The 26,551-nt window shown below is 39.7% G+C and overlaps 1 protein-coding gene across 4 annotated transcripts in view; it reads right to left on the bottom strand.

The window, feature by feature from the left end:
* The window catches only part of DIAPH2 (diaphanous related formin 2), a 169,538-nt gene that overhangs the window by 38,002 nt on the left and 104,985 nt on the right, over positions 1-26,551 (bottom strand). For all 4 annotated transcript variants that reach the window (XR_013340783.1, XM_077786470.1, XM_077786469.1 and 1 more), the window contains 2 exons: positions 23,601-23,736; positions 13,986-14,081 (listed from right to left, as the gene is read on the bottom strand). Coding sequence is in view for 3 of the 4 variants with exons in the window: in XM_077786470.1 (XP_077642596.1) it covers positions 13,986-14,081; positions 23,601-23,736 (232 nt within the window). In the remaining variant the exon portion in view is untranslated. The remainder of the gene's footprint in view (positions 1-13,985; positions 14,082-23,600; positions 23,737-26,551) is intronic.

Raw genomic sequence — 26,551 nt, forward strand, 5'->3', positions numbered from 1 at the left:
TTGCTAAAACGACAGGATTTCTACAGAGAACTGTCAGAAAATCCTGTGTACAGGATGACATTTGTGGGTCTTTTTGTTGTTTGTTTCTTTCTTAAACAACTGCTCTCATCTGTGGCCAAGAGCAAGCTCTTCCTGGGGCAGGCTGCTCGAGCAAAAAGGGTTTTGCTGCTGGGGGCTTTGATGCTGTCTCAAAAAAGCTGCTTTTATCCAGTGCCCCTGCTCACCCACAGCACAGCACCCTGTCCCACTGACTTTTATCTCCCCAGCAACAGGGACAGCAAATCATGGATTTAAATGCACCTTTCTGTGTGCCTGGAACTACAACAGGAACAGCCCATCACTTTCCTTCCGATAAAAACCATCCAGATGAGCTAAATAAGGTTTGGGGGTTTTGATTTGTCTGGTGAAGTGTGAGCACCTCAATCGTGAACATATTTCTGAAATTATCTTTTGGAACGGTATAATCCTAAAAATGTAAAACGTTAAAAATGCTTACAGAGTCTTATTTATAGCAGAGCATTTCTAAATAAAGATATTTCAGAATATACAGGGCAAAGAGAGGGTGTGCAGCTACCAAACTCCCAAAACACAGCAAGGTGAGTTCCAGCCACCACCTCCAAAGCATCTCCTGCTGCGTGGGAGCAGGAAAGGAAGCTTGGAAGGTTTCCTTGGGTCTCCCCACTCCCCAGCTGGCAGTTGTGGATTCTGCTCCACGAGGGAAATGACTAGTCAAGGGTGAAGGGCTGAGCTGAGCTGCTCTGCAGCACATCCCCGGGCTCACGACCTGTCACACACTGTTGGGAGCAGGGTTCTGCCTGGAAAGGTTGACAGAGCACAGATTTATCTCTCTAAATCAAACACTGCGTGTTTAGCTAAACTCACTGGACTTTAACTAATTAGCCCATCATTACAGTAAATTCATAGCAAGTCATTTTCAAAAGTCTAAAGCCAGAGCCCAGAGTATTTACACTTAACCTGAAATACTGATAGTAACAGTGAGCTATTGGGAGAGATTTCTTCTTAAAAAAATATCAAAATGAAACCTTTTCATGCCAATTGTTGAGGCAAAGCCCTTTCTAATAAACATTTAAACCCCCCCCTAAATATATATATATATATATATATATCTAAATAGAGATGAGCTCAGCTGGTCAAAGCCAGGTGCTAAAACCACCAAAGGTAAGGGGTCAGTCCCTGCATGGCCATTCACTTAACACCTGGATTTGATGATCCCTTTAGGTCCCTCCCAACTCAGAATATTCTGTGATTTCTGTGAGTTATCTATGTACAGAAAAAAGGAGTTGAAAGTGGAAATCAAAAGGCTACACAGTCCCATAAACATCATATTTTCTATTGCTTCTCTATTTTATATCATGCTTTAAATAAAGAAAAAAAATACTGGGGAACAGGAATTGCACTTGAAGATAAGTCCATTATAAAGACATTCATATCTGTAAGGAAAATCTGGTAAAAAATTAATCTAAAATGATGATTTCAAAAAGACTGTTAGAAAACAAAAAAAAAAAATAATTTTGAAGGAACAAAAGCAGGTTTATTTTCCAGTCTGCAGCAGTGTGATCGTGTTCTTGCTGGAATGGGTGGTGCTCAGGCTGGTTTTGGGAAGAGAAACCAGAGCCCTCTCTGCATTTCAATTCCTGATGCAACCTGTACACATTAATACCAGCTGTTAATTTGATTTCCAGATAAAAGATTTTCTTTTTTTTAAACAGAACTTCTGTTCACACTCGGTCCCTATGTGCCACTGCTTTTACAATCAAATAATTGAGTTCTAAACATTCCTACAAGTGTTTCTTGTTTCCATATTAAATACAACCTGTTAATAGCTGCAGCTCTTATTTTTCTTTCCTGTATTCAGAGGCTTCTATTGAGATTAAACTGCCTTTTGTTCACTTGCAAGTTAAAAGAAAAGGTGTTTTAGGCAGTTCATCATTTATAAATGGAATACTGGACCATTAAATCCTTTGCTGGAGCAGATCCCAGCTTCCACTGGGTTTGTGGCACTCCTTAGAACATCAGTGAAGTCAAACAAGAACCTGGGAATGTGTGCAAATTTACCAGATCTGCCTAAAGTACTGTCCAGTTATTGTCTGAGGAAGTTAATTAGAAGCTCCTAATTCCTTTTGAAATTCATTCTACTGTATACCTCCTTAATCTTTGGAAGAAAAAAAAATTAAAACATTTTAAGAGCTCCTGTTTTCATTTACAGCACGCTGTGCCATATTCAAATTCTGCAGTCCTAAGCCCTACAAAAGTTATTTTATGTTAGAAAACACACACTGTTCAAACAATATTTTTCAAATGTACTCTACCTTCTATAGGTTCCTTTATAAGTTCATTTTTAAAAAGTACTCAGCAATCTAAAGTTGCAGCCATCGTGTTTAAAGAATGACAACATGCAATTAAAATCCACAGATTCTTACACTTCTCTACATGTAATTTTCAGAGCAACACTGCCTTATTATCAATGTTTTGCAGGAACTTTTCTCTCAGATTGATATTTCAGTGATCCTTAAAAATCCTCTTGCATCATTTCTGAGATATTTTGATCCTGTGGCAGCTTTGGGATAATTTCTCCATTTTTCCACCATCCATGAGCCTCTTTGAGACAAAGACATGAATATGCAAGCATGACTTTGGTCTCTTTGTTCCTCAATTCACATGAACTGCAAAGCAACTGCAGGGCATGGGAGATGTGCTTTGGAAAAATTACCAGACACATCCACATTTCAACTATTTTTGTCCTGTTCTAACTCCTCCTGAGTTTGATACCAACTCTATTCACAACTACAAGGGCCAGAGGACACTTCCAGCAGCTGAAGGCCCTAAACAAAATTATGGGTGGGTTTGTTGTTGTTTTGTTTGGGTTGTGGGTTGATTTTAAAATTATTTAAAAAAAAACAAACAACTTTTTACCTCAAGTTATAGATACTTTAAACGGTTTAAACTGTTGCTTCCCTGAAAATGTCAACAGGTTTTTCTGAGTCAGGGATCCCAGCCACACACAAAAATTCAAAGTGTCTGGAAGGTGTCCAGATGCTGACATTTGGAGGGCAAAAAGGGCTCCAAAATCAGGCACTGGACAGCAAGCAAGAGAACTGCCAGAGCACAGGAGCTGTGGTGCCCCAAGGGGTTTCCAAAATTGCTTAAGAAACACAAGGTGCTTTATGCTTTATTACATCTCCCCTGTGTTCATCCTGAAATAACAGGGCAGGAGTGAAGGCAAAGCGAGTCTGAAAGCACCACAGGAAGAACAAACCCTCCCAAGGAGCTGCCTCTGGAGAGCCACCAGGGAAAATTCAAAATTCCTGCTGGCACGGGAAGGAATTCCGGGGAGCTCTCTGAAAATTCATTCCTGGGAATGACAGCAAAGTCAAACCCCACAGCAGGACAAAAAATAACCCCAAAAGCCTGGGGTGCACTGAACCTTGCTGGAGGATTTCCCTCAGATCTGTGCAGGTGGGCACAGCTCTCACGTGGCAAAACAGAGAGGTCTCAGTGGGCATTTAATGCTGAGGTTTTGCACAAAGTGGGCACCCAAAGGACAGGGAGAGCCTGTCCTTTCCTAAAGGCTTTTGTTCTCCCACAGTTTAATTTCACCCTCCAGCTCAGTCTGCATGGAACTGCAGTTTGCAGACCTTGGACAGCAGCCCTTGTTGGATAAAGCCTTTTTCTGACCCAGAGATGGGGAAACTGAGAGGGGGTTTAAAAATCTTTATTCTGTTTTTAGTTTTATGTGAAGGGTGAGATAATACAGATGTAATAATGAAGATGTTATAATAGAGACGTTATAATTCCCTCTCCCAAAAGAAAATCAACAACCATCTGTCTCCATAGTACAGAAAGCCATCACAGTATGAAGGATGTGTTATCCCAATAAAAAATGAAGATAAAAATCAGCTTTTGACAGACACCACATCAACACCTATCACTCTAAAGTAATCATAAAAAACCAATCAGCCCATTTAAATAGATCAATAACCTCTTAAACAGAAAAAATTAAATACTCTCAAAAAATTCATACATGAACAACTACAAAAAAGCCACAACAGACCTACAAAGAGTCCCTAAAATTCCCTACAAATTCATTTCCCACACCTGCCTGCACAATTCCTCCAGAACAGGCTTTGTGTTGCACAGCCCTGCTTGGTCTTTGCCTGCTCCTCCTTTCACTGCTGCCCTACCCACGAGGGTTTAGCACAAATGCAATTCCTGCAAGCTGCTAAATGTGCTTTACAAAGGTTCCTCCGCTCCCAAAATCCTCCCCCCTCGTGCTGCAGACCTTCCTGGTTCTTTAACAACATTTCAAGGGGTTTTCCTGAGAAGTTTAAAGACAACTCAGAAATGGATTCATGTCTGTTCACTGAGAGGATGAGCTGCTGCTCCTTTAAAACAAAATGATGATTGCCTTCAGCAAAGAGAGATCTTTCTTTGAAATGTCTGTTCCTCAGTAATAGTGTCTCTATTATTTCAACAGGAAGTAAATATTCAGAAGACTCCATAACCATAATTCCACCTTCCTTCTGAGTGGTTATCCATTAGGAGAAAAAATTGAAACTTCTAGTAAATCTCCCTTTAAGGTTTACACTCTGGTAAAGTAGATTTAAAAATAAAATAAGCTTTTGTCAAAACCATCTTGTAATGAACAGATTTCACAGGGGAAGAAATTGCCAGTCATCTTTGCAATGTCTGACAGGGATGATAATATATTTTTCAGGAGTGAATCATCAGATCCAGGCGGTTTTTCTTTTTCTGGTGTTTTTTGGTAGCTTTTTTTTCTTTTTTTGGGCGGTTTGTCTTGTTTTGTTTCTTTCGTAAGGAAATAATTATTTTTCCAAATTGTTGATTGAACACCTTGCTGGATTTTAATCAGTCCCCAGTAATGATGGAATTTGCTGCTGTTCTCAGACTCAAATTCTGCTCTGTGAAGTCAGAGGGACCTTTTGGGTCCTCCATCCCATCCTGCTTTGGACGTAATTCTTACAGAGCCTAAAGCCAGCTGAGCTGACAGTGTAACCTGATCACAGAACTGAAAATGCTGTGGCCAAGCTGAATTATTTCTCCCTCTCCTGAGGGAATGCTGGCAATAATGGCTTTTTTCCCTATTATGTTATTTTAGAAACCTGTTCCCTTTAAAATGGAAAAAAATCATCCTCACAATGACTGAACATTTTCCCCATTTCAGTGTGGTATGTCTATTTTAATTTGTAATTTAAATTTGTAGGGGAAAATGCAGGAAGGCTGACATTCCACTCCAGTAATATATTCATGGAATTACAGACACATAGACAGCATTGTAAAATTTTATATACTCTCCTTATAATTATTTAAATAGAATCTTCACCAACAGAAGAAATAGCCAATGCAACAAGAAATGGAAGGAAAAAATACAGAAATCACAGAGAAAATGAGAAGTGAATATAATGTGGATTAAGGAAGAACTCTAGTATCTTTGTTATTTTTAGCCTCCATCTGGAAGGCACTATACAGTGTGTATATAGTTTTTAAATAACAATATTATGACATTATATACTTCCATGAGAGGGTAAAGGAGATGAGCTAATGCACACACTAATAGATATATTAGTGATAATGTTCTTACAAAACCTTATATCAAAGCCTATTATATCACTTTTTCCTCCAAAAGAGAAATCAGCTGTGTAACATGCAGAGATCTTCTACTGAGAAGATCAACAAACCATATCAAAGGTTCACTTCTGCACTGTGTTTTGAGGATGGCAAAATAAAACCAGCTCTTTTAAGGTTGGTGTGTGTTTTTTACAGAATAAAAGCAATTCTGGAATTTGAAACTAGTTACTCTAAAATACAGAACTATCAGAATTATTATTAATGCACATCATCAATATCTCACATCTGGTTTTAGTCATCATTAAAAATAACTTCACGCTAATTGCAGCACCCTTTAAAATATAACAGCATTGAAACTGAACCAACCTAGCAGTGCAAATGTCCTACAATTAACCAGCATGATAGTGCTCAGGATGTGAGAGCAATTTTGGAGCTACATACATTACAAATGTACCAGCTCAGCTACATTATGTTGAGGCAATAATGTGCAATAATTAGATGAACCACCTGTGCTGCAGTTTCAGAAATGCAATGGAAATACTGACAGGAAATTGGGTTTGAAATGATGATTGACCAGGTCTCGATGCCTCAGGTTTCAGCTTTTCTATTTTTCAGGTTCTGTGCTGCTTTAGTGTGTGAGTCTGGGCTCCAGATCAGGGGATGCTGAGCTCTGCACAGAGCAGGGAGACAAACCAATTCCTGCTCCAGCTGGGCACCAAGGACAAATGATCCAAACCTCAGCCCAGGAGCACAAACAGCGTGGGCTGGAGAGAGAAAAACCAGCAGGGTGGGACTGATGGGCTGGAGCTGGAATGGGACAATGAACTCCAAGGTGCCAATGGAGCAGAACTGATCCCAGGGAGAGCCCCGGGAGCGCTCGTGCATTTTGGGACCATTTTGGGTCATTTGGGTGCAGCCCTGGCTGGGCTCTGGTGCTGCCCAAGGTGGAACCATGAGGAGATCCTTGAATAAATCCCAGATTTATTCTGTAGCTCTGTCTGGTCTCTGTTCTAGCTCAGCCTTCCCAAGGCATCCTCACACAGCTCCTGAAATCCCAGCTGGCCTCAGCTCAGCAGTGAATGCTCCTGACAAAGTGCACTGCCATGTAAAGTCAGGCCTGCAGGCTGCTAAGCCCAACATGGTGTGAATAAATGGCCAGAGATGCTTTGTAGAAAAATGAAAAAATATTAAAAAAAAAAAAAATCACAGATAAAACAGGCCAACAACCTGCCAATACACAAACCTGCTCCCTGAAATGATCTTCTCCCAAATTCCTAGAAGCATAAAAGAAGTCCAATTGAGGATGAGGTGGTATCACAAAATCTATAGCACAAAATTGGTAACATTTTCCACTTGAAATAAGCTATAAAGACCAATAAAGACCAAACTCTGCTTTTGGGTAGCACACCTGTAATGAGCACCATAATACCAGCAGAAGTTTAAGCACAGAATTCAGGTTGCACTGTCCATCCCACACGTGGTGTCCTCCTCTGCAGAGCTGCTCCAAAAACACTGCTGGCCTCGACCTGTCCCTCTGCCACTGCACACCTGGGCTGGATCTTTAAATCATCCTCTTAGAAAGATACAAAACTAAAAACATCAGGAAAATACATTTATTTATTATGAAACAAAAAATTACGAAACTAAAACAGCAGGAGAACAAATTATTATGATTATGAAACTAAAAATGTCAGGAAAATAAAAGTACTTGAGGCAACTGCAATGCTGGCCTCTCACAGAATGACATAACTGCTGAAGATGATATCTGTGTTAATACAACAGATATCAGTACTCTGTAACTGAGCATTGTTATTTTGGGTTTTTTTTTCTTATTTTCTCCTGCTAATGCCACAAGGAAATGAGAAGTCTCACGGTTTGCTCTGTTACATCCTAACCCACAGGGTAAATATTGCCTTTGCAGGAGGGAAACTAATGAAGTTCTTACAGCTCAGATGACAGCCACAATTAAGAACTCAGGGCCAGTGGCTCCGTGCTGAGGCCGGGGGACTCAATTCTACCCCGTGTGCCCTGAGCAGGATGGAACAGAAATCCTCCCTATCTACAAAATAACCATTTGGACCTAATGTCACTTCAATTAATCCCCTTCCAAGTCATACACTGCAACAGTGATTTTCATCTCTTCCCTTTCCATTCATTATGTATATATATTAAAATATTAAAGCCAATGTGCTTTACCTCAGTAAACAGAACTGTGGGAGAAAATTTTTCAAATAGAAGTGTTTCACAATAATTGCATGATAACACTGTCAGCACTGACAAAGAAAATTCAAATGGCCAAATGCAAATTAAGTTAGCCTTGCATATCGTTCATTACTACTCATGTAGTTGGTAAATGAATGCATGAATATCCTTTCTGTGCATGTGAAAGAAGTTCCTCTAACTTCAGCTACTGCATAAAGATGCAGCCACAACTCAGCTATCAATCTCTGGAAATGGAGGCCTTCCCATCTAGCAGGACATAGCTCATTAAAATAGAACAGTTTTCAGATTCAGTGTGAATTAAAAAATAAATAAATTCAGAATGGTGAGTGACTTCCAACTTGTACAAAATCCTGCTCTGTGACCTTGGCAGCCTCCACCTGGATCACTAAAAAATCTGCTTACTGGGAGGAGTCCCCTGGTTCTCAGAAAAGCTTTGTTTTATTTCTATAAATCTATTTCACAACACAAGACCTAAAAAAAGGCTTGGCATGCTCTAGGCCAACACGTGAACAATCCCTGCATGCCAAGAGCAGAAAATCCATTTTAAAGACAACAAATCCATCTCCAGAGATGGGCAACACACCCACAGAGGTGAAAGCAGTTGTGCAAATGGACAGAATTCCTGAATTTCTTTCTGCCCACCCAACCTGTGGTCCTGAGGTGTTGCTGCAGCCTCTTCACTCCTTGCCTGCTCCAGGGAATTTGGTGTCCACCCAAAAACCTGGAACACCCAGCCTGAACCTCTCCAGTCCCTTTCTGTCCCCTTCTCCTCCTCCTGCCTGCAAGGAGAATTTCTCTGAAGACTCAAAGAATTCAGGTTTGGGCTGCAAGGCTGTTGTTTTGTTCTTTTGAGAGTTTGAAAGTTCTTCGAAAAGTTTTCTATGCCTTCTGATATCTACGTATTTCTGCTGAATTTCCTCACACTGTTCGTATAAATAATGATTGTTTTGCATTCTTCTTTGTGAGCAGAGAGAATTAACAGACTATTAATTTGACCAGTGTGGTTGGAGAGGTGACAGTTGCACACTCCAATCCACTGTCACTTTTGCTATTCTACTTATAGTGGAGTCAGAAAATAAAGTTATTTTTTAGTTCTGTTCTTCCCTCTTTTACATCTGGCATCTGTGTGTGAGTTATTTCATGTCATAGTGTGACACAAGGGACCTTAAAAATCATCTATTTCCAACCCCCTGTCATGGGCAGAGATACCAAGTAAAATCTCCCTGTATTAAAGCAGTTTCTTTCATGCCAGGCCACCAGAAAAATGTATTATCTAACTAGTCCTTTAATTACAAAAGCCATAAGATCAAATGCAGACACAGTAAAAATAGATTATACCACAAATACCTATTTTTAAACAGCTTTGGGACTGTTTATGGAGCTCTCAGGACTCAGGTAATTTGCTGAGATTCAATTGGAATGGTGCCCATATTTATATTTAGAAATAAAAAGCAAACTTAAATCTACACTAATGTCATGATAGCAAAATGAGTAAATTTATCACTGGAGATCTTGTTTAGCTCTTGCTATTGCAGATGTGGTAATTTTGAAGCACTTGGATCATGTGTGAGTCCCATTAGTCCACAACACCTGACTGTAAGCAAAAATCCTCCATTACACAACTGCATAGCAAACATGCCTTTAAAAACTCAGCTCCTAAAAGCAAAAATGTTTGAAAAGTTGAGTAAGTTTAAAATACAAACTGATTTCTAAACTCAAGACTGAATTTTTATGGCCCATAATAGATATTTCCAACTTGATAACAGGTATTTAATGTTAAGGATCTGTTCCTCTGAAAGGCATTTTATTGAGCACAGATTCAGTGCACCTCCCACCTCCTTGCATTTTAACATTTATGATATTCTCACCAATTCACAGATGCAAGCATATCAAAACCCAGCTTATTCAGACAACTGTCACATCCAGAATGACTGACAATGCTCTCAGGAAAGCAAATTTGCTTTGACTGAAGGTTTTTATTTGAATGTGGTTCAGGTAAATGAGGATTGTGCACTCAGAAACCAAACTAATCCTCCAGATTTTATTTATTATAATCAGTGCAAAGGTAAAATTATTTTAGCAAGGTAGACTAGCAAAAGTGAGTCTTTAAGCAGAGCTGTATCTCCAAGCAGAAGACACAATATTCCTAAAACAATAACCTTTTATTAGAATTCTGATGCAATGAAAAACATCCACATCCTTAAACCCATATTTTAAATTAAATTGTCTGAATGCCATATGAAAATTTAAAAAAAAAATAATTTAAAAATAGCAACACTCTATTAGCACAACTCCTTTTTCCTCTTGTAAAAGTTAAACAATTCCATGGCAAAAATCTTCAAAACTTAATAGAAAGAACCTTAGCAGAATAGTTAACTCTGTGCAGAAATTCACTTAAGCTAATTTAGAGAAAAAATTATTCCTGAATTGGTCTTCTTTTAATAATTTCATAGCCCAGGGCCAGGAGAAAGGGCAGGGATTATTGTGCAGCAGCAGTGCTGGATGCAGATTTTAATGGCACCCTGTGATAAATGTCACCTAAAACTGTTCTTTATTATAGCAATATTGGCAAACTTACAAAATGTAAGTGTATTTTTGGAAGAGGAACCAACATTTCTAGAAACTGATTTCTAATTATTATTTTGTAGGCTCTCTAAGCAAAGCAATCCACTGAAAGGACAATCTCTGTCCTTAAAATTCAGTGGCCAGAAACAATAAAGTGGAGTGCTGAGCTCAGGAGAGAGGAACCACACAATGTTCCTGCACACTGAGGAATCTCCAGCAGCAAGAACACACAGGAGCAGAGTGAAATGTAAAACCAGAGGAGGGGGGCAGGAATTTATTATTATTACTTCCATGACCTGATAACAAAACCATTTTTACTGGAAAAATCTGGGGTTGTAATGCAGCCCATTAAAGTGTAGCTTTTCATTTCCAGCCTTAGCAAACAAACAGAATGCAGTGAAACATCTTCAAAATGGGTTTTATTTTTCTGAACCTGGCTGTACATTTCACCATCTGATTTTTCCCCAGCTGGAATACTGCAATGTTGAGCAATCCCTCTCTTCCCTTCTGCACCTCTTGCCCAGTCTGAATCTGACTGGAAATTAGTTTGAAAGAAATTATTTTAAAGGCATGACCATGTAAGCACAAATATTCTACAAGGTACAGCAGCAACCCCTGTAAAAAAGGCAAATTGAAGAGGTGGAATGACACCCCTTTGTAGTAATTGGAGCTCTGTTATCCAAATTAATTAATCTCTCCCAGCTCCAGCCCACTCACCTAAAGCCACAGGGAACACACACAGGGGTTTTTTTGCCTTTTGTTTTTTTTTTTTTAAGTTGTGAGTTTGAGCCAAACTGATCAAAAATGCCACTAGAAGTGATACTACAGATTGCTCCTTCTGAGTTAAATTTCCTTTGTGAAACCACTGGAAGAAAACACAGCAAAAGCTCAATTTCCATGACCTGATTGCAGCCACTGTGAGGGTGTGAAACTCCTCAGTTTTAATTTTCACCATGAGAAGATGCAAACAGAATAAGCAAGTTTGGAAAAAGACAGATGTAGAGCACACACATGCAAAGTATACAGAAGTGAACCTACTGTAGTGCTCAGTGGTTCTGGGGGCATTTTCTTTGTGGGTTTTTTAGGAGTTTGGATGGTTTTTTTTGCCTTTCTGTAGGGGCCGCCTGTTACCAAGGAATTAACAAAACTACAAAAAATAAGCAAGCAGAAGTTCACTTTTCTCCTTGCTAAACTACAACCACAACTGACACAGAAAAAATGATATCTGTGTCTAAACAGGAAAAGAACTATTAATGGATTTTCCTCTCAGACATAATGTGCAACCAAGACAAGTTCAAAACCAAAACTTTGCTGGGCAAGTCTAACTTTGGAAATAGCAACACCTGTATTTATTTTTTCCCATGAAAACCCCTGCACTGTTCCCTGCGACAGACAGAGTTATTCCATCTGCCAGTCACAACCACACGTCCCAGCAAGCCCAGAAACCCCCCAGTCTCTCCTTTCCAGGACTTTTATTTCCTTTTTTCCTCCTTCCACTGAACCACAATGGAATTATTTGTTCCAATCTCACTGGCTGGATCTCGGCAGGACAGAGTGGCACCAGAGAGGGAACTGTCATTGCTCCTTTTTGGAAGGAGAGATGTGGAAGGTTGTAAATGTGGTCCCAGGATTTTCATGTTGTAGTTCACTGCTCAGAAATGTCACAGCCACATTTTTAGGCACCTTCTGGAGTGCAGATAAGTTTCTCACTAGATGTCACCTATGTTTCTAAACCTCATGAGAAAATTTGCATGCAAGTTGCAATGAGATATTTGATCAGGATTAACATTTTCTGCATCCTATTCTCAATTCTTACCCCTGGAAATTTTACTTTATGGCTTCCTTCTCTTACAGAACCCTTACAGCTGGCCAGAGTTTGGAATTGAAGACCCAGTCCTTTTCTCACAGTGAGTTCTCCAAAGTCAATCAGCTCCTTAAATTTAAAAGCCAGGCCCCACTGGAATATCACCTGACTCAATGAAATTCCAAACACAGACGTCAAAGTAACTACATAAAGCAGAAAATCAGTCAAAGGGATTTTTAATTAGCTGTGTCCCCTATTTTTGCTGAGGAAATCCCTGGTTTTGACCCAGGTTCAATTATCTTCTTGGCTTTCTCAGCTGCAGCAGATTTTGTCCAGTCTCCTCTGGTCCCTGGGAAGCTTTGCTTTGTCACCACTTGGTGACAAATGTCTCCTCAAGTCACAACAGAGAGAAACCATCTCTCAAAATGATACTTCTCAAGATAGGGAAAAAACCAAATTTTGATCGAGGAGTTCTTTCATGTCTGATCTGAGAGCAGAAACAAGCCCTGAATTAAAAATGATCCTGGAACTGTAGCAGAATCTACTTCATAATATGAACAAATCAAGTATTTTTTTTTTTTCCCATAAGATCATGCATATGGCAAATTAAAAATAATTAAGCACTACCTTTGTCACTAAGGAGGGTAAAAGAATTTGCCTTTACTCTTCTGTTCCTCTAAAAGAATTCCTCAGCCAACATCAACCTAACCCCAGCTCACTGAGGATCAGGTGGATTAGCATGGCTTATTTATGACTCTCTTCTGCCAAACATATCCAAACCAAGCTTTTGATTTTATGCCAAATAACTTCAACTGTAGATTTTTAAGACTGCATTTTTTACTGTAAGACAGGTTTCAAATGAAAAGTTGCAAAACACAGTTACCATGAGCTTTGATGAAAAGGGAAAGCAGAGCAAATGCATTTCACAAAGTGTGTGCCACTGGAATATCGTAAGCAGAGACGTGAATGAAGGAAACACTGCCACTGATTAACTTCTCCAATTTTCTCAAAATCAGCTTTGCAGGAGGAAGCAATTGCTCAGTAAAGTGGACAAAGTTCAGTCCAATACTATTGTCCTCCTCAGGAAAATGAAGATATCTTAATGTATTTTTACTTTTAAGACTACAAACACTGGAAGTTCCTACCAGAGCAGAACACATCCACGAGCAGTGCTTGGAAATGATGATCAGCTGAACACTCAAAGTCTTACCTGTTAAGAAGCTAACACTCCTCACGGCACCACCTACAATATATTATTTGTACTTACAGCTGTAAGAATTAAGCACACTTAGCGCAGGGATGTTTAAATGCCATTTCAAAGACAACAGGAGCCCTTAGAGCACCCAGTGGTTGGAGCTGCAGGTTAAAAATCTGCGACTGTGCTGGGCTTTCACAGGAGTCACTGCCCCACAGCAGGCAGAGGTGCCCAATGAAAAGTGGGCACAAAGCAGTGTTTGTGTCTCTGCGAGTCACTGCCCCACAGCAGGCAGAGGTGCCCAGTGAAAAGCGGGCACAAAGCAGTGTTTGTGTCTTTGTGAGTCAGTGCCCCACAGCAGCCAACGTGCCCAGTCAAAAGTGGGCACAAAGCAGTGTTTGTGTCTTTGTGAGTCAGTGCCCCACATCAGCCAACGTGCCCAGTGAAAAGTGGGCACAAAGCAGTGTTTGTGTCTCTGCAAGTCACTGCCCCACAGCAGCCAACGTGCCCAGTGAAAAGTGGGCACAAAGCAGTGTTTGTGTGTGTGCCAGACAAGCTCAGCCCGCCCCGGGCTGGCAGCAGTTCCCTTACCTGGCGCGCGCGGCGTTCGTTTCCTGCGGTCCCTGAAAGCCGCTCCCGACTGCAAGGCCTCCAGCAGGCTGTCCATCACTCCTGTCTCGTCACCCTCTGCGAGCAGCAGGGAAAGAAAACTCCATCAGTGCAGCTGAAACAGGACTTTAGAAAGAACCAGAAGTCCCAGAGCTGTCCCGTGCCCGTAGCGCTGCCAAGCACGCGGCGGGCGCGTCCCGGCGCAGGGTGGCTGGCGCTGCCCGCTGTGGGTGGCATCCAGCAGGAAAAGTGATGCCAACCCCACTGCTCCTCCAGCCTGGAGATGGTTCCCTGTGCATTATTGATGCCATCCTCAGCGTGCAGACAGGCAGCTGCTGCTGAGCCACGGCTGCCTCGCTGCTGAGGCATCTGAAGGCTTTTCTCAAGTGGAAACAGGTCAATTTAATCAATGCAGCTGATGGCACTGAGCAGCAGAAAGTTCAGTACTGCAGTACACAGAAAATATTTTATATGATGCCTCCTGGCTTCATGAGTCACTAAATCTTTGGAGGAATTATCTATACAATCAATAGCATGGATGGTGACATAAGGAGAGGATGAAGAGGGGATAATCATGCAGTGGAAGTCAATGGTGTAACATTTCTTAACAGCTGAATTTTACTTCTGCTCAATTTTTTATTTTGCTTTTTCCATATCCAAGCTGACTCACAGCCATTAAATTGCCGGACTTTATGGTGCATTATAGAAATCTGGGTGGAAGTATTACTTCTTTTTATACATTTGAGTCTTTACATTCCTTTGCATTTCAGTCTGCTAATAACAGGTGACAGCAGCATTCAGCAGCATGAGAAATAGAGGTCAAAGAACTGAAAGGTTACAAAACTACTGATGAATATCTCATTCTGTTCCCATATCTGTGTTATAAACCAAAACTAAAATATAGGTTAGGCTCAGCAGGTAGGTGGGCATTTCACCACATCTCTCAGACTCCAAACTCATATAAATTTCCCCATCTGGGAAAGGGAAGATCATTACTTTATGCAAAAAAAGATTACATTATGGTAAAAAACTTCTGACTCACACAAAGTGTGGGAGGTTAAATGCACATTCAGGTTCTCAAATGCTCAAGTTTAAAAGCAGCCTATTAATGAATAAGCTGTTCTGTCCTGATTCTCTGTTACATTCAGAATTATTAGACTCAATCCAGACCTAAAACAGAACCTGGCTCAAATTTCTACAAGCTGATCATTAGAATAACTATTTGATACCTTTCAATGATACATCTACCTAAGTGAAACCATTCTACACACGCTACACAACACACCCAGAGTTCTCTCCAGGGAAGAGCAAAGGGAGCAGAGCAAGTGCAGGAACCAGCACAAGACTCTGAAATACCAGCTTTAATTACAGCCCATCTAAAAGCCTTAAACAACTGAGCTCCTGCAAAACAAATCAGCAAATTAGCTTTCCTCAATTCCCACTCACATCCAAAGCCAGAATTTTCTCTAAACTGCACAACTTAATTGTTTTTCTTTGTGCTTCTTATCCTGCTGATGCTTATGCATTGATTTGTTGTCGGCTCTGTATTAAATTTACCTTCAAAATCAAAGCTCTGTGAATACACTTTGTCCAAATTAATACACATCAAGTTGGTCTGAAACATTTAATGGCAGCGACTGCAGACCCAGAGCTAGTTAATATCTTAGAATATTTAATGTGTAGAAAAATTACAATATTCTTCGATCTTCATTAAAAGTAAGGTTGGCAGAATTTATTAGAAAAGACAAAAATCTTTCAATACTTCATGAATGTTTATGCAGCCTTCCACTTTTTTGCTGAGTGAGCTGCTGTACCTGCTAATTACTGCAACTGCCAAAAGCCAGCCTGGTTTTGGGATGCCAGAATAGACAACATAAAACACATTATTAAGGAAGCTGCAGGACAGAGTGATGAGATTTTTAAGTCCTCAAAGTAAAATTCATGCAAGGTCTGGTCTCAGCAGTGCATCTTAATCACAGTTTTTAGGTGGCTAAGTGGGAACTGGACAAAGAACTGCGTTTTCAGAGAGCCTTGATTAAAACTGATAAATAAAATTCAACAGAAAATTCACTCTTTCTCTATAGTTCTTGCTGCAGTTCTTCACACAGTACCAGCTACCTCCTCCATTTGTCATTTTTATACCACCCACAGCAATTTATAGACACAAATAAAAAACAAAGACAGAAATTGCCAGAAGTTTGAAAACTAAAAACTTATTTCCAACATTTCTGTCAGCAGAAATAAAATACATAATCATTATCTGACTTTTATATGTCATTCATTGTACACAAGGACAGGAGTTTCATCTGGAACAAGTAATTTTCTTCCTCATTGTTTCTTCTCCGAGTTGGCCCCAAGCATTTAAAAGAGAGCAAATGTGTGGAGACGTGCAAAAAAAAAAAAAAATTGGCAATTTACTTTGATTTGCCTTTAAAAAGAGCCAGAGTCACTACAGGTATTAAAGAGGACTGCAAAAGGATTCCCAGTCATGAACTGATGGGTTAACTACGAGCCCCATTTGTTTTAATTTGGATTTGACACTAAATCAAATTTTGGCAGCTGGTGGGGGCTGTGTTTTGGAACTGGAAACTGTTGATAATTCAGTTTTTTGGTTTTTTTTTCTTATCACTGAGCAGCCCTTACACAGAGCCACGGGTTCTGCTGCTCCTCAGCCCATCCCACCCTGATTCCTGAACCAAACTCATAGAAAGGCTGATCAATAGTTATATCTGCAGTGCCTTTTAAACAAAATATCACCTGTTAAACAGCAGTTACACTGAAATATTTCCCTCTGGGCTGGAGACCCAGACTCGGGTGTGTTTTTGGGAGGTTACAGAAATGCTCGTGCTCCTGCAGGGCCCAGGGCTTACTTAACAGATTTGGGCCAGTTTCAATGCTAATAATAAAGACAAAATAACTTTCTCCTACCATAGAACAATATTATTGCTCCTTGTGTTGCTGAAGAGACCTGCAGACCATTTGGAACAATAAAATCAACTGAAATAACATGTTTAACTTCACAGGCCAGCCAGGAGCTCTTCAACAGGGAATGCCCAAGAGCTCCAATCTACAGAAGTGACCAAAGGAACAGCAACAAAAACCCTGTGGTTGCTGGAGCAGTGGTGCACCAGCTTGATTACAGCATCCACAGAAAAGAAATCACAGCCAAAGGCTGTGATTTCTTTTCTGTGGATGCTGTAATCAAGCTTTCATATAACCAGGGGGTGGATTCCAACACGGAATGCTGCAGGCAGCACAATTTCTTCAGCCCACACAAAGCAGGCACTGGAAGGATGCAAGAGAAGCTCCTCCTGTGCTTTGGAACCTGGGCAGAGCCAAGAAAAACCTGCAGGGGCTGGGGCTGCAGCACAGCGCCAGGGTGGCACTGCCAGCACCCCTGCACCTCCTCCTGAGCTTTGCACGAGGCTTGTCAGGCAGAAATATTGACAGAAATATTGACAGGAAGGGCTCCAAACACAACCTGAGGGTGATTTTTAGGAGGTGCCACTGCTGGGGTGACTGGGGGATGCAGGAACTCAGCCAAGCACGGTCCCAACCCAGTGGATCAGCTTTGCCCAGCTCAGAGGCCGGGAACTGCTGCTGCTCCTGGGCTCTGCTGCCCTCCCTGCTGGCTACAGGAGCACCTACACACTTACACACACATTTTTTATTTTATTTTATTTTTATTATATTTATTTTTATTATATTTTATTTTCTTGTATTGTAAGTGTAGCTGAATTTAATGGGAACAAATGATGATGTTTCATTTAATTGAGAATTTGAATGATTTATTATAACTATGTTAAAACACATTAATATACTATATAAAACTATATACTACATTTTCTATCTCTAATTTTTATACAACTCGTGGCCCTGTCTCGAGAGTTTAGATATTGGTGGATTGGATTGACCATCAGGCTCAAACAATCCTCACTAGAATCTAATCAAGTATTTACTCTAGGTAAACAATTCTCTGAACACATTTTACATAGGAAAAATAAGGAGCAGAAATAGAAATTGTTCTTCTTTCATTTCTCTCTGTGCACCTCTATGAAAAATCCTGAGAGAGAGAGAAATGTGCTTGCCACACGCTTGCAAAGCATCTTGTACTCATTATTCCAAATATACTGATTGCAAACTGACCTAAGTTAATAAGAAGTGTAGATATTGCACAGCCATTTGGGCAAAGGTTTACAGGAATTTTTTCATAAATCTGGGCCCTTACTGAAAGAGACCAGTCAAATACCACATTAGGTAACACATGCTGCCTCCTGCTGCTCCAAAGGGTTTTAAATTATGCTTCTATTCACATCTTGCACTACCCCTGTTTTGCTTTGGACTTTTAAGCACTTTTCAAAGTCTAATGTGTGTCCTGTAGAAACTTTTAAACAAGACTTTTTATTCATAACCAGTACCAGAATTTTTAATTGCAATATATTCCACTTAAAAAGGTCAGCTCTCAATGTCTTTGGGAAAGCGTGTTTTTGTGCTCTCCTCATATATTTGCATTTTATTCATTTGCTAAATTCATTTTGCATGCATAATAAATATCTCCAGGAAGCAGCCCTGCTCTGCAGCTTGCAGCAGAGTGGTGTCTCGTGCCTCTTATTTACTTTTTAATTAGAGGAGAACAAGTTAGGACAGTGTGAGTGAGAAGTGAACCCCCAGCTCATGTCAGTTTAAAACAAGGCAAAGCCTTGTTTACACACCAATTAAGAATATTGTTGTTGATAACCTGACCTCAGGCTTAAATAAATTAATAGAAGGAGAAAAAAAAGTGCTTTGTTGTACAGGCAGGCTATTGAAAACAATGTTTGAAATGCACATTTTTTTATTTATTGGGAGAAAATGTCCCAGTGGCCCAAGTCTGCTGTGGCCTCACTGAGATGTCCCCACACGGCCCCTGGAGCCTCTTCCTGCAAGAGCCACACCTCAAACAGGCTGTAATGTGAATTATCTGGGACAAATGGGAAGAGATTGCCTCTGTGTGGGGAAAAAAAAGATTGTGCAGCTCACAAAAAAAAAAAAAAAACAAAAAAAAAAACAAAAAACCCCAAACAAACAAAAACACCCTAAAAATCCCATATGATACCTCAGTAATGACACCTGTAAATAAAGTTCTGCTGCAGCTCCCAGGCTATATTTTAATTACAGTACTGAGCTACTTTTAATTTCTGTGATGAGCAGAACAAACCAGCAATGCTCTGATTGTTGTTAATAATTTCCTTCCTATTGAACAACTGCTCTAACATTTTAGGGGAAAAAAGGATTTTTGGGAACACATTTCAAGGAAAGGGGAGTTCTTACGCATTCTTGATGACTTTTTACTTTCTTTTTTGATTTAATACTGATGATGGTTTTGACTGTGATAGGGGTAATCTTCCCCACAGCAGCTGGTGGGGGCTGTGTTTTGGAACTGGAAACTGTTGATAATTCAGTTTTTTGGTTTTTTTTCTTACCACTGAGCAGCCCTTACACAGAGCCACGGGTTCTGCTGCTCCTCAGCCCATCCCACCCTGATTCCTGAACCAAACTCATAGAAAGGCTGATCAATAATTATTCCTGCAATGCTTTTTAACATTGCAAGTTCTACAAAATATCACCTCCTATACAGCAGTTGCATTGAGATAAACAAAATTAAGGCTACTTTCAAAATTAATAACAGTACCTACTTTTTGAAACACAAATAATTTCTCTAAGGAAAAGTTGAATTTGCATAGAAAACTCCCTGAAGTTACAACTTGCTACTGTTCAGTAAATAGTCCCTGAGAAACCTACTTTTAAGGGAAAAGAATCCAGTTTTTCTTTCTTCCCTGCAATTATCCCAATCACAGATTTTTCAGTCTAATAATTTTTCCCCCGATAAACTCAATCAAAGGTACCATATGGGCCATCTTCATTATCAAAACCAAACTTTTCCACAGCAAACATTTAAAGGTGAGATTACATTTCAAGCTGTCCTGTCCATTCTCACATCCATTTGCATTTCTCCTCAGCTGTTCCTGACCCATTTATCAGTTCAGCAATTCTGACACTCACCCCATTCTCAGGACCACGTTAAACTCCTGCACAAACAGATCTCACAAAGGTTTTTAGCAATTCCTGCAGGATTGCTTTGAGAAGGAAAACTCAAACCTGTACCTGCTCACCTTTAAGCCTAATGCAAAGCTCAATCTGTTTTTTGTTCTGTGAATATCAAGTTTCAGGAGGTGTGCAGCATATTCAAACAGACCATCAACGTCAATATGAAAAATAATGACTTCCCACAGGAATTTGAACAGTTGCCTCATTGACATCCAGCACCACAAACTAATAATCTTTATAATGTAAATAAGACCCAAGATTTACCACTCCAGGTACCCCATACAATCACCAGCCAATACAGGAATCCAAAAAGACATTTACAAAAGAACATGTAACTCGTAATAAGCTTGGTATGGATTTCTGTTTATGCTAAAGGACGTGGAAGGAAGACAAACCAACCACAAAAGCACAAAATCATTAGAAAACTGCAGCAAAAGCAACCCCTGGAATTATATCCTGCACCAATGAAATCAAACACCAGCTCAAGGAAACAGAACACACCAGTCTGAATAAAAAACCCATGAAATCTTCTATGGGGATACTTGGAAAGGGAAAGCAGGAATATCCATCAACCTCCAGCACAGAATTGCACTTGCATTATCCTCATCTGCATTAGGGAAGAATGTTAATCGGTCTTCAAAACAATTAATTCAACCCTAATTGGGGCTGAGAAAGCTCATTCTATCTTTTATCCGAATACTGGTAGTTAAAAGGTGATTTTAATTGCCATGGTAATCAGATATAATGAAGAGCAAGACTGTTTCTGATTAAATAACATTTAGAGCAGAATTGCAGGTAGACACTTTGAAGCTGAATTCTCCAACTCTTCTTCTCTCTCTACTTCAGACAAGCACACAGAAGCAATGCTGCAAGAATTCTGCAGATGTTGAATCAGGTGGAAGTCATGAAAGGCTTCTCCTCCCAATTTATCTCCCATTAGGAGAAGAATTGTTCATGATTGGAGCTGTGAAACTTCAGCTCTGTGCACAAGGCACAAACCTTCCTGTGCCTCCAGACCTCACCAGGAAACTGGGATTTTCACCTAATGCTAACAATCTTGATAACTTTTTGGAATATTCCTTTTTATAGAGGTTTTTATAAATATATTTTTGTGTTCATCTTTAAATATTTTGGAATGTTCAGCAGGTTTTTTTTTTTATCTATTTACATGTAATAGATGTAATTTATGTGGCAGCTCAGTTACACAAAGCACAAAACCACCAGAGTAAAGTGGTCTTCAAAATAGTGGCAAAATCTGAGTTACTTCACCACTAGGGAATATTCAGAACAATTCTTGGTTCTGGCCACACTGTGGTTTTCTATAGTAACACCAAGAAACAGATATTAATTTTTAGTAAATTATAACTAACCTAATCTGGATTCTCCAGTGACCACAACAAGTGGTCACTGAACAGGCAGAAAACAGGAAAAATACTTCTAGAACTGCACAAGGAGCCGGAAATGCTTCAATTGCTGTGACCTCCAAGGCTGCAGCACTGAGATCAAATTTGACTCTGGGAGATGCAGAGAAAGAGCTGAGAGGGGTGAGGTTAAAATGAGCCTTTGGGTGAAAATCACCTTGTCCAAGTGACAGCTTGAGAGGACATCTGCCTCCTTCCTCTAAGCCTGCTGTGTCACATTCACTTAGACAAATTTACAGACTATTTATATAAGCAGCAATGAGCACACAAAAGTAGCTGCATCAAAAAAAAAAATTAGTTATTTGGCAAAAATAGTCAATTGAATATCAATGTAATAGAATCCACTGGGGATGGAGGCTTAGCCCTACTCCTATCACAGCAGCAGAGCTGTAATATGTGAAATGGATGTTTTAAAATATTTACAAATTGGAAAAAATATTTTAGAAGTATTTAACTTTGTGTCACAGGTTTCCAAACATTAGTTATTTAAATGGCAGTTTTGGTGCATTGGGCCATGTAAAGACATTCATATATTTGCATTTTCATTGAGAGAGGACTACAATGCAAAATTGAACTTTACTTGTATCATTTAATAGGAAAAGACCTTCATGATGGAAAGCAGAATGCTGTCAGTGTGATTTGTGCCACTGCTCAGAGTGGTGGCCCCTCACCTGCTTGGAAAGGGAAGGGATGCAGCAAAACGCAGGTGTGATCTCAGGGCTGAGCTGAGGAATTGCAGAAGTTTTGTTCAAAGAGAGCTCCAGCCCTCCAGCACAGCCCAGGTCACTGAGAAAAGCCTCCCAGGGGGCTTTCCTCACTTTTCATCAGCTCACCAAACATTCAGTGCCCCATGGCAGCTGAAATCAACCTCCTGAGCACCTGGCAGAGGTGGGCTGGTGAAGGGATGTTTAACTGCTTCTCATCCCACTCTCAGAAAATGCCTGTCCTTATTACCATGGACATTTTGTTTGTCAGGTGGCAGATATTAAAGAAATATTAATCATATGCTGAAAGAATGGATTAGAAAAGTCTCGTTAGAAACCTTCACTGGTTTAACTTCACAAAGAAAAGGTGTATTTATGCATCCCCCTTTGTTTAAATTTTACATTTTGTTTATGGCTACACTGAAATTAGACTAATCTTGAAATGATCTGATAATAAAGTTTGTCATGTGTAGAAAATAATTTCTTCTACAGAAGATCCCATGCAGTGCCAGTGCCAGTTCAAGCAAGGCCAAAGATAACAGGATTTGTGCTACCATTGCAGCAATCAGCCCTGAGCAGGGCCTGTTAAATGGATAACAAGGACAGGTGTTTTTATTGCTGGGGCAGATTAGCAGATTAACACAAACTCATAGAAACTGAACAAAAAACTGCAAATGATCTCTTGCCTAAATCCAATTTTACCTCTACTTGCCTTCTGGAGTCAGGTAAAGAATAAAGCCTATATTTTACAGCCTTCTGGAAATCTGCACGACATCAATATCAAGCCCATCCCATTCCTTCTGCTTCCTTACCTGCCTCTCTGTCACAGAGGTCTCATGTGAAATGCAATATTCTCCCAGCTGACAAGCTCAACACATTGCTTTTTATCGTGCTGAAATGTCACTCTGTACTCAGGCTCCGAGCTCAACTAGATTTTCCAGCCCCTAATAGGACTACTGGGAGAACATCCATCCTAACACAGAGCCCCAAGCCCAAAAGGAAAGACATTAATTGCCACAATACCTTGATTATAGAGATGTTTACAGAATGAAATTAACAACAAAGCAAGGAAGACACTTCTTCTTGGAATTCAATCCATAAGGAAAAAAAAAATCAATTAAGTGCTTCAAATGCAAAAAAGCCAATAATTCACAACAGCACGCCTTGAAAGGAACATTGCACACATTAAGTGGCAGAAATGGAATGACATGACCAGGTAGGCTGAAACAAAACAGAATTTCCCACTTTGAAAAGTGAACTTTTTCCAGCTTTCAGAACCATCAGCAAGTAGTTGTGATATTAATCAGAAATAGCCTTCAGTTTGTTACTCCTGACTTAGTTTGGCCTTTCTAATGGTAATCTCTCAGCCAAAAATGCTGCCTTACCTTTGTTCATATCAATCAACTGCTGCTTCTTCTTCTGCCTCTCCAGCCTCTCGCGCTCTGCCTTCTCCTTGGCCAGCTTGGCCCTCTTGGTTTTCTCCTCCAATTCTCTTCTTTTGTTGTTTTCTTTTAATGCCTCCTGCATGAGAGAAAAGGAATGTGACTGTCCACTGAGGAAAACCAAAGTAACCTGCTTTGCACAGGAGGAAAAACCAGGGGCTTGACCCAAAACCTTGGAGAGAACACAACATTAATGTGGAAATTATTGATCAGAGCCATGGAAACTTGAAATACCTTTGTATTTATGATGAAGGAAAAAAAAATTATTTCAGCAGCAACATGTTTGTATTTTTCCCTATTAAGATTGAAAGTCTACCTTAAACCTGTGCCATCCTCTTAGGAGGGATGAGTGGGGAGGAAACCAAGTGTCCACTAGGATGGAAATTCAATTACAAAGGGGCTGAAACTCAAGTGCTAGAATTTAAATATAATTCATCAACATTTTTTTGTTGAAATAGCTAGTCTGGATGTCTAAAATTCAGAAAACACAGGAGAAGACATGGAAAATAGTTCAATTTTTAGATTATGACTAGAAGGTCTCTAAGGTAACAGGTTATACTTGAGGTCTCTGAGGTAACCTGTTATATATTTTATATTTATTTTTATATATAATAATATATGTGTTAATATATAATATATATTTTATAGATTATAGATTTTTATCTATACACCAGTGCTGGCACCCACGGCCTCACTCCAAACTGCACCAAGAGCTGCAGCACCACAGAGCCAGCTGCAGCACAAAACACCTTTTCTTCCACATAAAATGCAACTAAAGGGCAAACCCAATGTCTTGCCCCTTTTGCTTTTGGCCAGTTCTCAGTCCCACCTGACAGATATTTCATTTTACTGCAGCTGGAATGGAGGAAATGCCCCCAGCCTTAGGAGAGACAGCAAATAGGAAATGTCCTGGTTGCACTGGTGGCTCAGCAGGCACTGACATTCTGTGATCACATCACAGATCCCATCACGTTTTCTACCAGGGAATGTACAGCAGACTCAACTAAACAAGCTCTGAAGTTGTTTTATATAGAAATTCTCCTTGAGCAACCAAATCTATGAGTTCTAGCTGCAGGAAGATTCAGACTGCACTTCATAAAACAGAATGGATACCAGTGGTGATTAAAAAAAACAAAAAGCCATTAAAAAAATATATAAAGGGTTTAATCTTCTTGAAGAACAGCAAGATAAGAAAATACTGATAACTCTGTGTGAGAGTAGCCCTTTTTATCTATTTTCACCCATCCACCTCCTGGAATGGACTTGCTTGTTATTCCCCTCCATCAGGCAGTTGGACTCTTGACCATTCCATATTTGTTATGTCATTTACTGCTGTACACTTTGAGTTAGATGAAAGCTGGAAATAAATCACTGGCAAGAACATACTCCCACCTGCTATCAAAGTCAGTACAGAAAGCAAAATAAATCTATTTTCATCTATATTTATAAGCGTACTTTATATTTAAATTAATATTGCTAACAAATTTGATCACAGTTTCTCAAAACTGACAGATGATTAATGTAAATAAAGAGAATTTTGATCAGGTGTACAGTGATTTCTACAGCGTTTGCTCTGCCTGAATTACATCAATCCTTTCAGTTTCATTTCCTACAATTCCACTGCAAAGGGTTATTTTTCTCTCTCATGGCATGTTTTTATGTTCCCCCAGACCTTTTCTCTCCCAAACATTTGAGTTGCAGTGGATTTCTTCTAATACAGCACAGTGCTATTCCAGATTAGCAGGGTTTTTTTCAGCTATCAAATGCCAGTGATCCCCTATCTGTGCAGTTTTACAGGATAAATTACTTCACAAGGTAAAGATCAGTTTGAAGACTAAAAACAAAAATAGCTCTGTAATTGGCATTGCTTTTAAAAGAGGGAATAAAACTCAGCAGTTCTGATACTGCAATACATTTCCACAGTGACAAAGAACTTGCTACTGTTCACAGGGTTCTACTAGACAACTAAATTTATTCACCAATTAAAAGTAAACTAATCTAACAGCCAGAAATCAGACAAAGAAATGATCCTCTGGTAAGAATAAAAGCCTTCTCAACAGCTTTAGAACACATTTTGAAAAGTCCTCATCTAGATGCTGTCTTCTGAAAACATGTAAGTGCATGCAAAAGGGGAAATAATTTGAGTGAATCTCAGCAGACAGAAATATTTAAATGCACAAAACCCTTTTATTGATGTGCTTTTCATGACCCTCTGTTATTTTGGTTGGTGCATAAGGGCAAGCAGTTTTGCTAATTCAACAGCAAATTAAAAGTTAGGGAAAGTTTGAGTGGGTTTCCTTTGTTATAATAAAACCAAAACTGAATTATTGTCTCTCCTAGCAGAGCAAAGAGATTCAGCAAGGAATATTATCTCTTTTTAAGTGAGTTAGTCGAGGAAGCACATAGTTTGATGTTCCCCCTTGTGTTTATTAGGATTCACTGAAGTGCAGCTCTGGTACTCAGCACTGCCAGTTTACAGCTTGGCTTCCTTAAGAAGCAAATAAAAAATTAATGCATCTCTTGCATTCTGCACATATCTTAAGTTTTGACAGACAAACATATTCACACATCGACACGGTTGTAAATAGACTCTCGGAGGTAAATTATTAAAAACCAGAAGAAAGAAAACAAACTGTAATGCACAAATCTCCCTGGATATTAAAGATGCAGCTGGCTACAAAGCGGTCATGCACCAATAATGAGGGCTGCCTCTGATCCCTCAGGCCTTCCCCAAATTTGCCTTGCAACTGCAAAATATGTCAGCTGAACTTCCAGCAAAATAATCTCTTTCAGCCAGAAGTCAGATTATCTGGAAGTTAATCTACAGAAATTCAGAGTTAAAATACAGCAGATTGAGCAATCAGTTGACATGTAAAAGGGAGATCTTCCATGGG

Source organism: Lonchura striata, chromosome 14, assembly GCF_046129695.1.
Source record: "Lonchura striata isolate bLonStr1 chromosome 14, bLonStr1.mat, whole genome shotgun sequence".
NCBI lineage: Eukaryota > Metazoa > Chordata > Aves > Passeriformes > Estrildidae > Lonchura > Lonchura striata.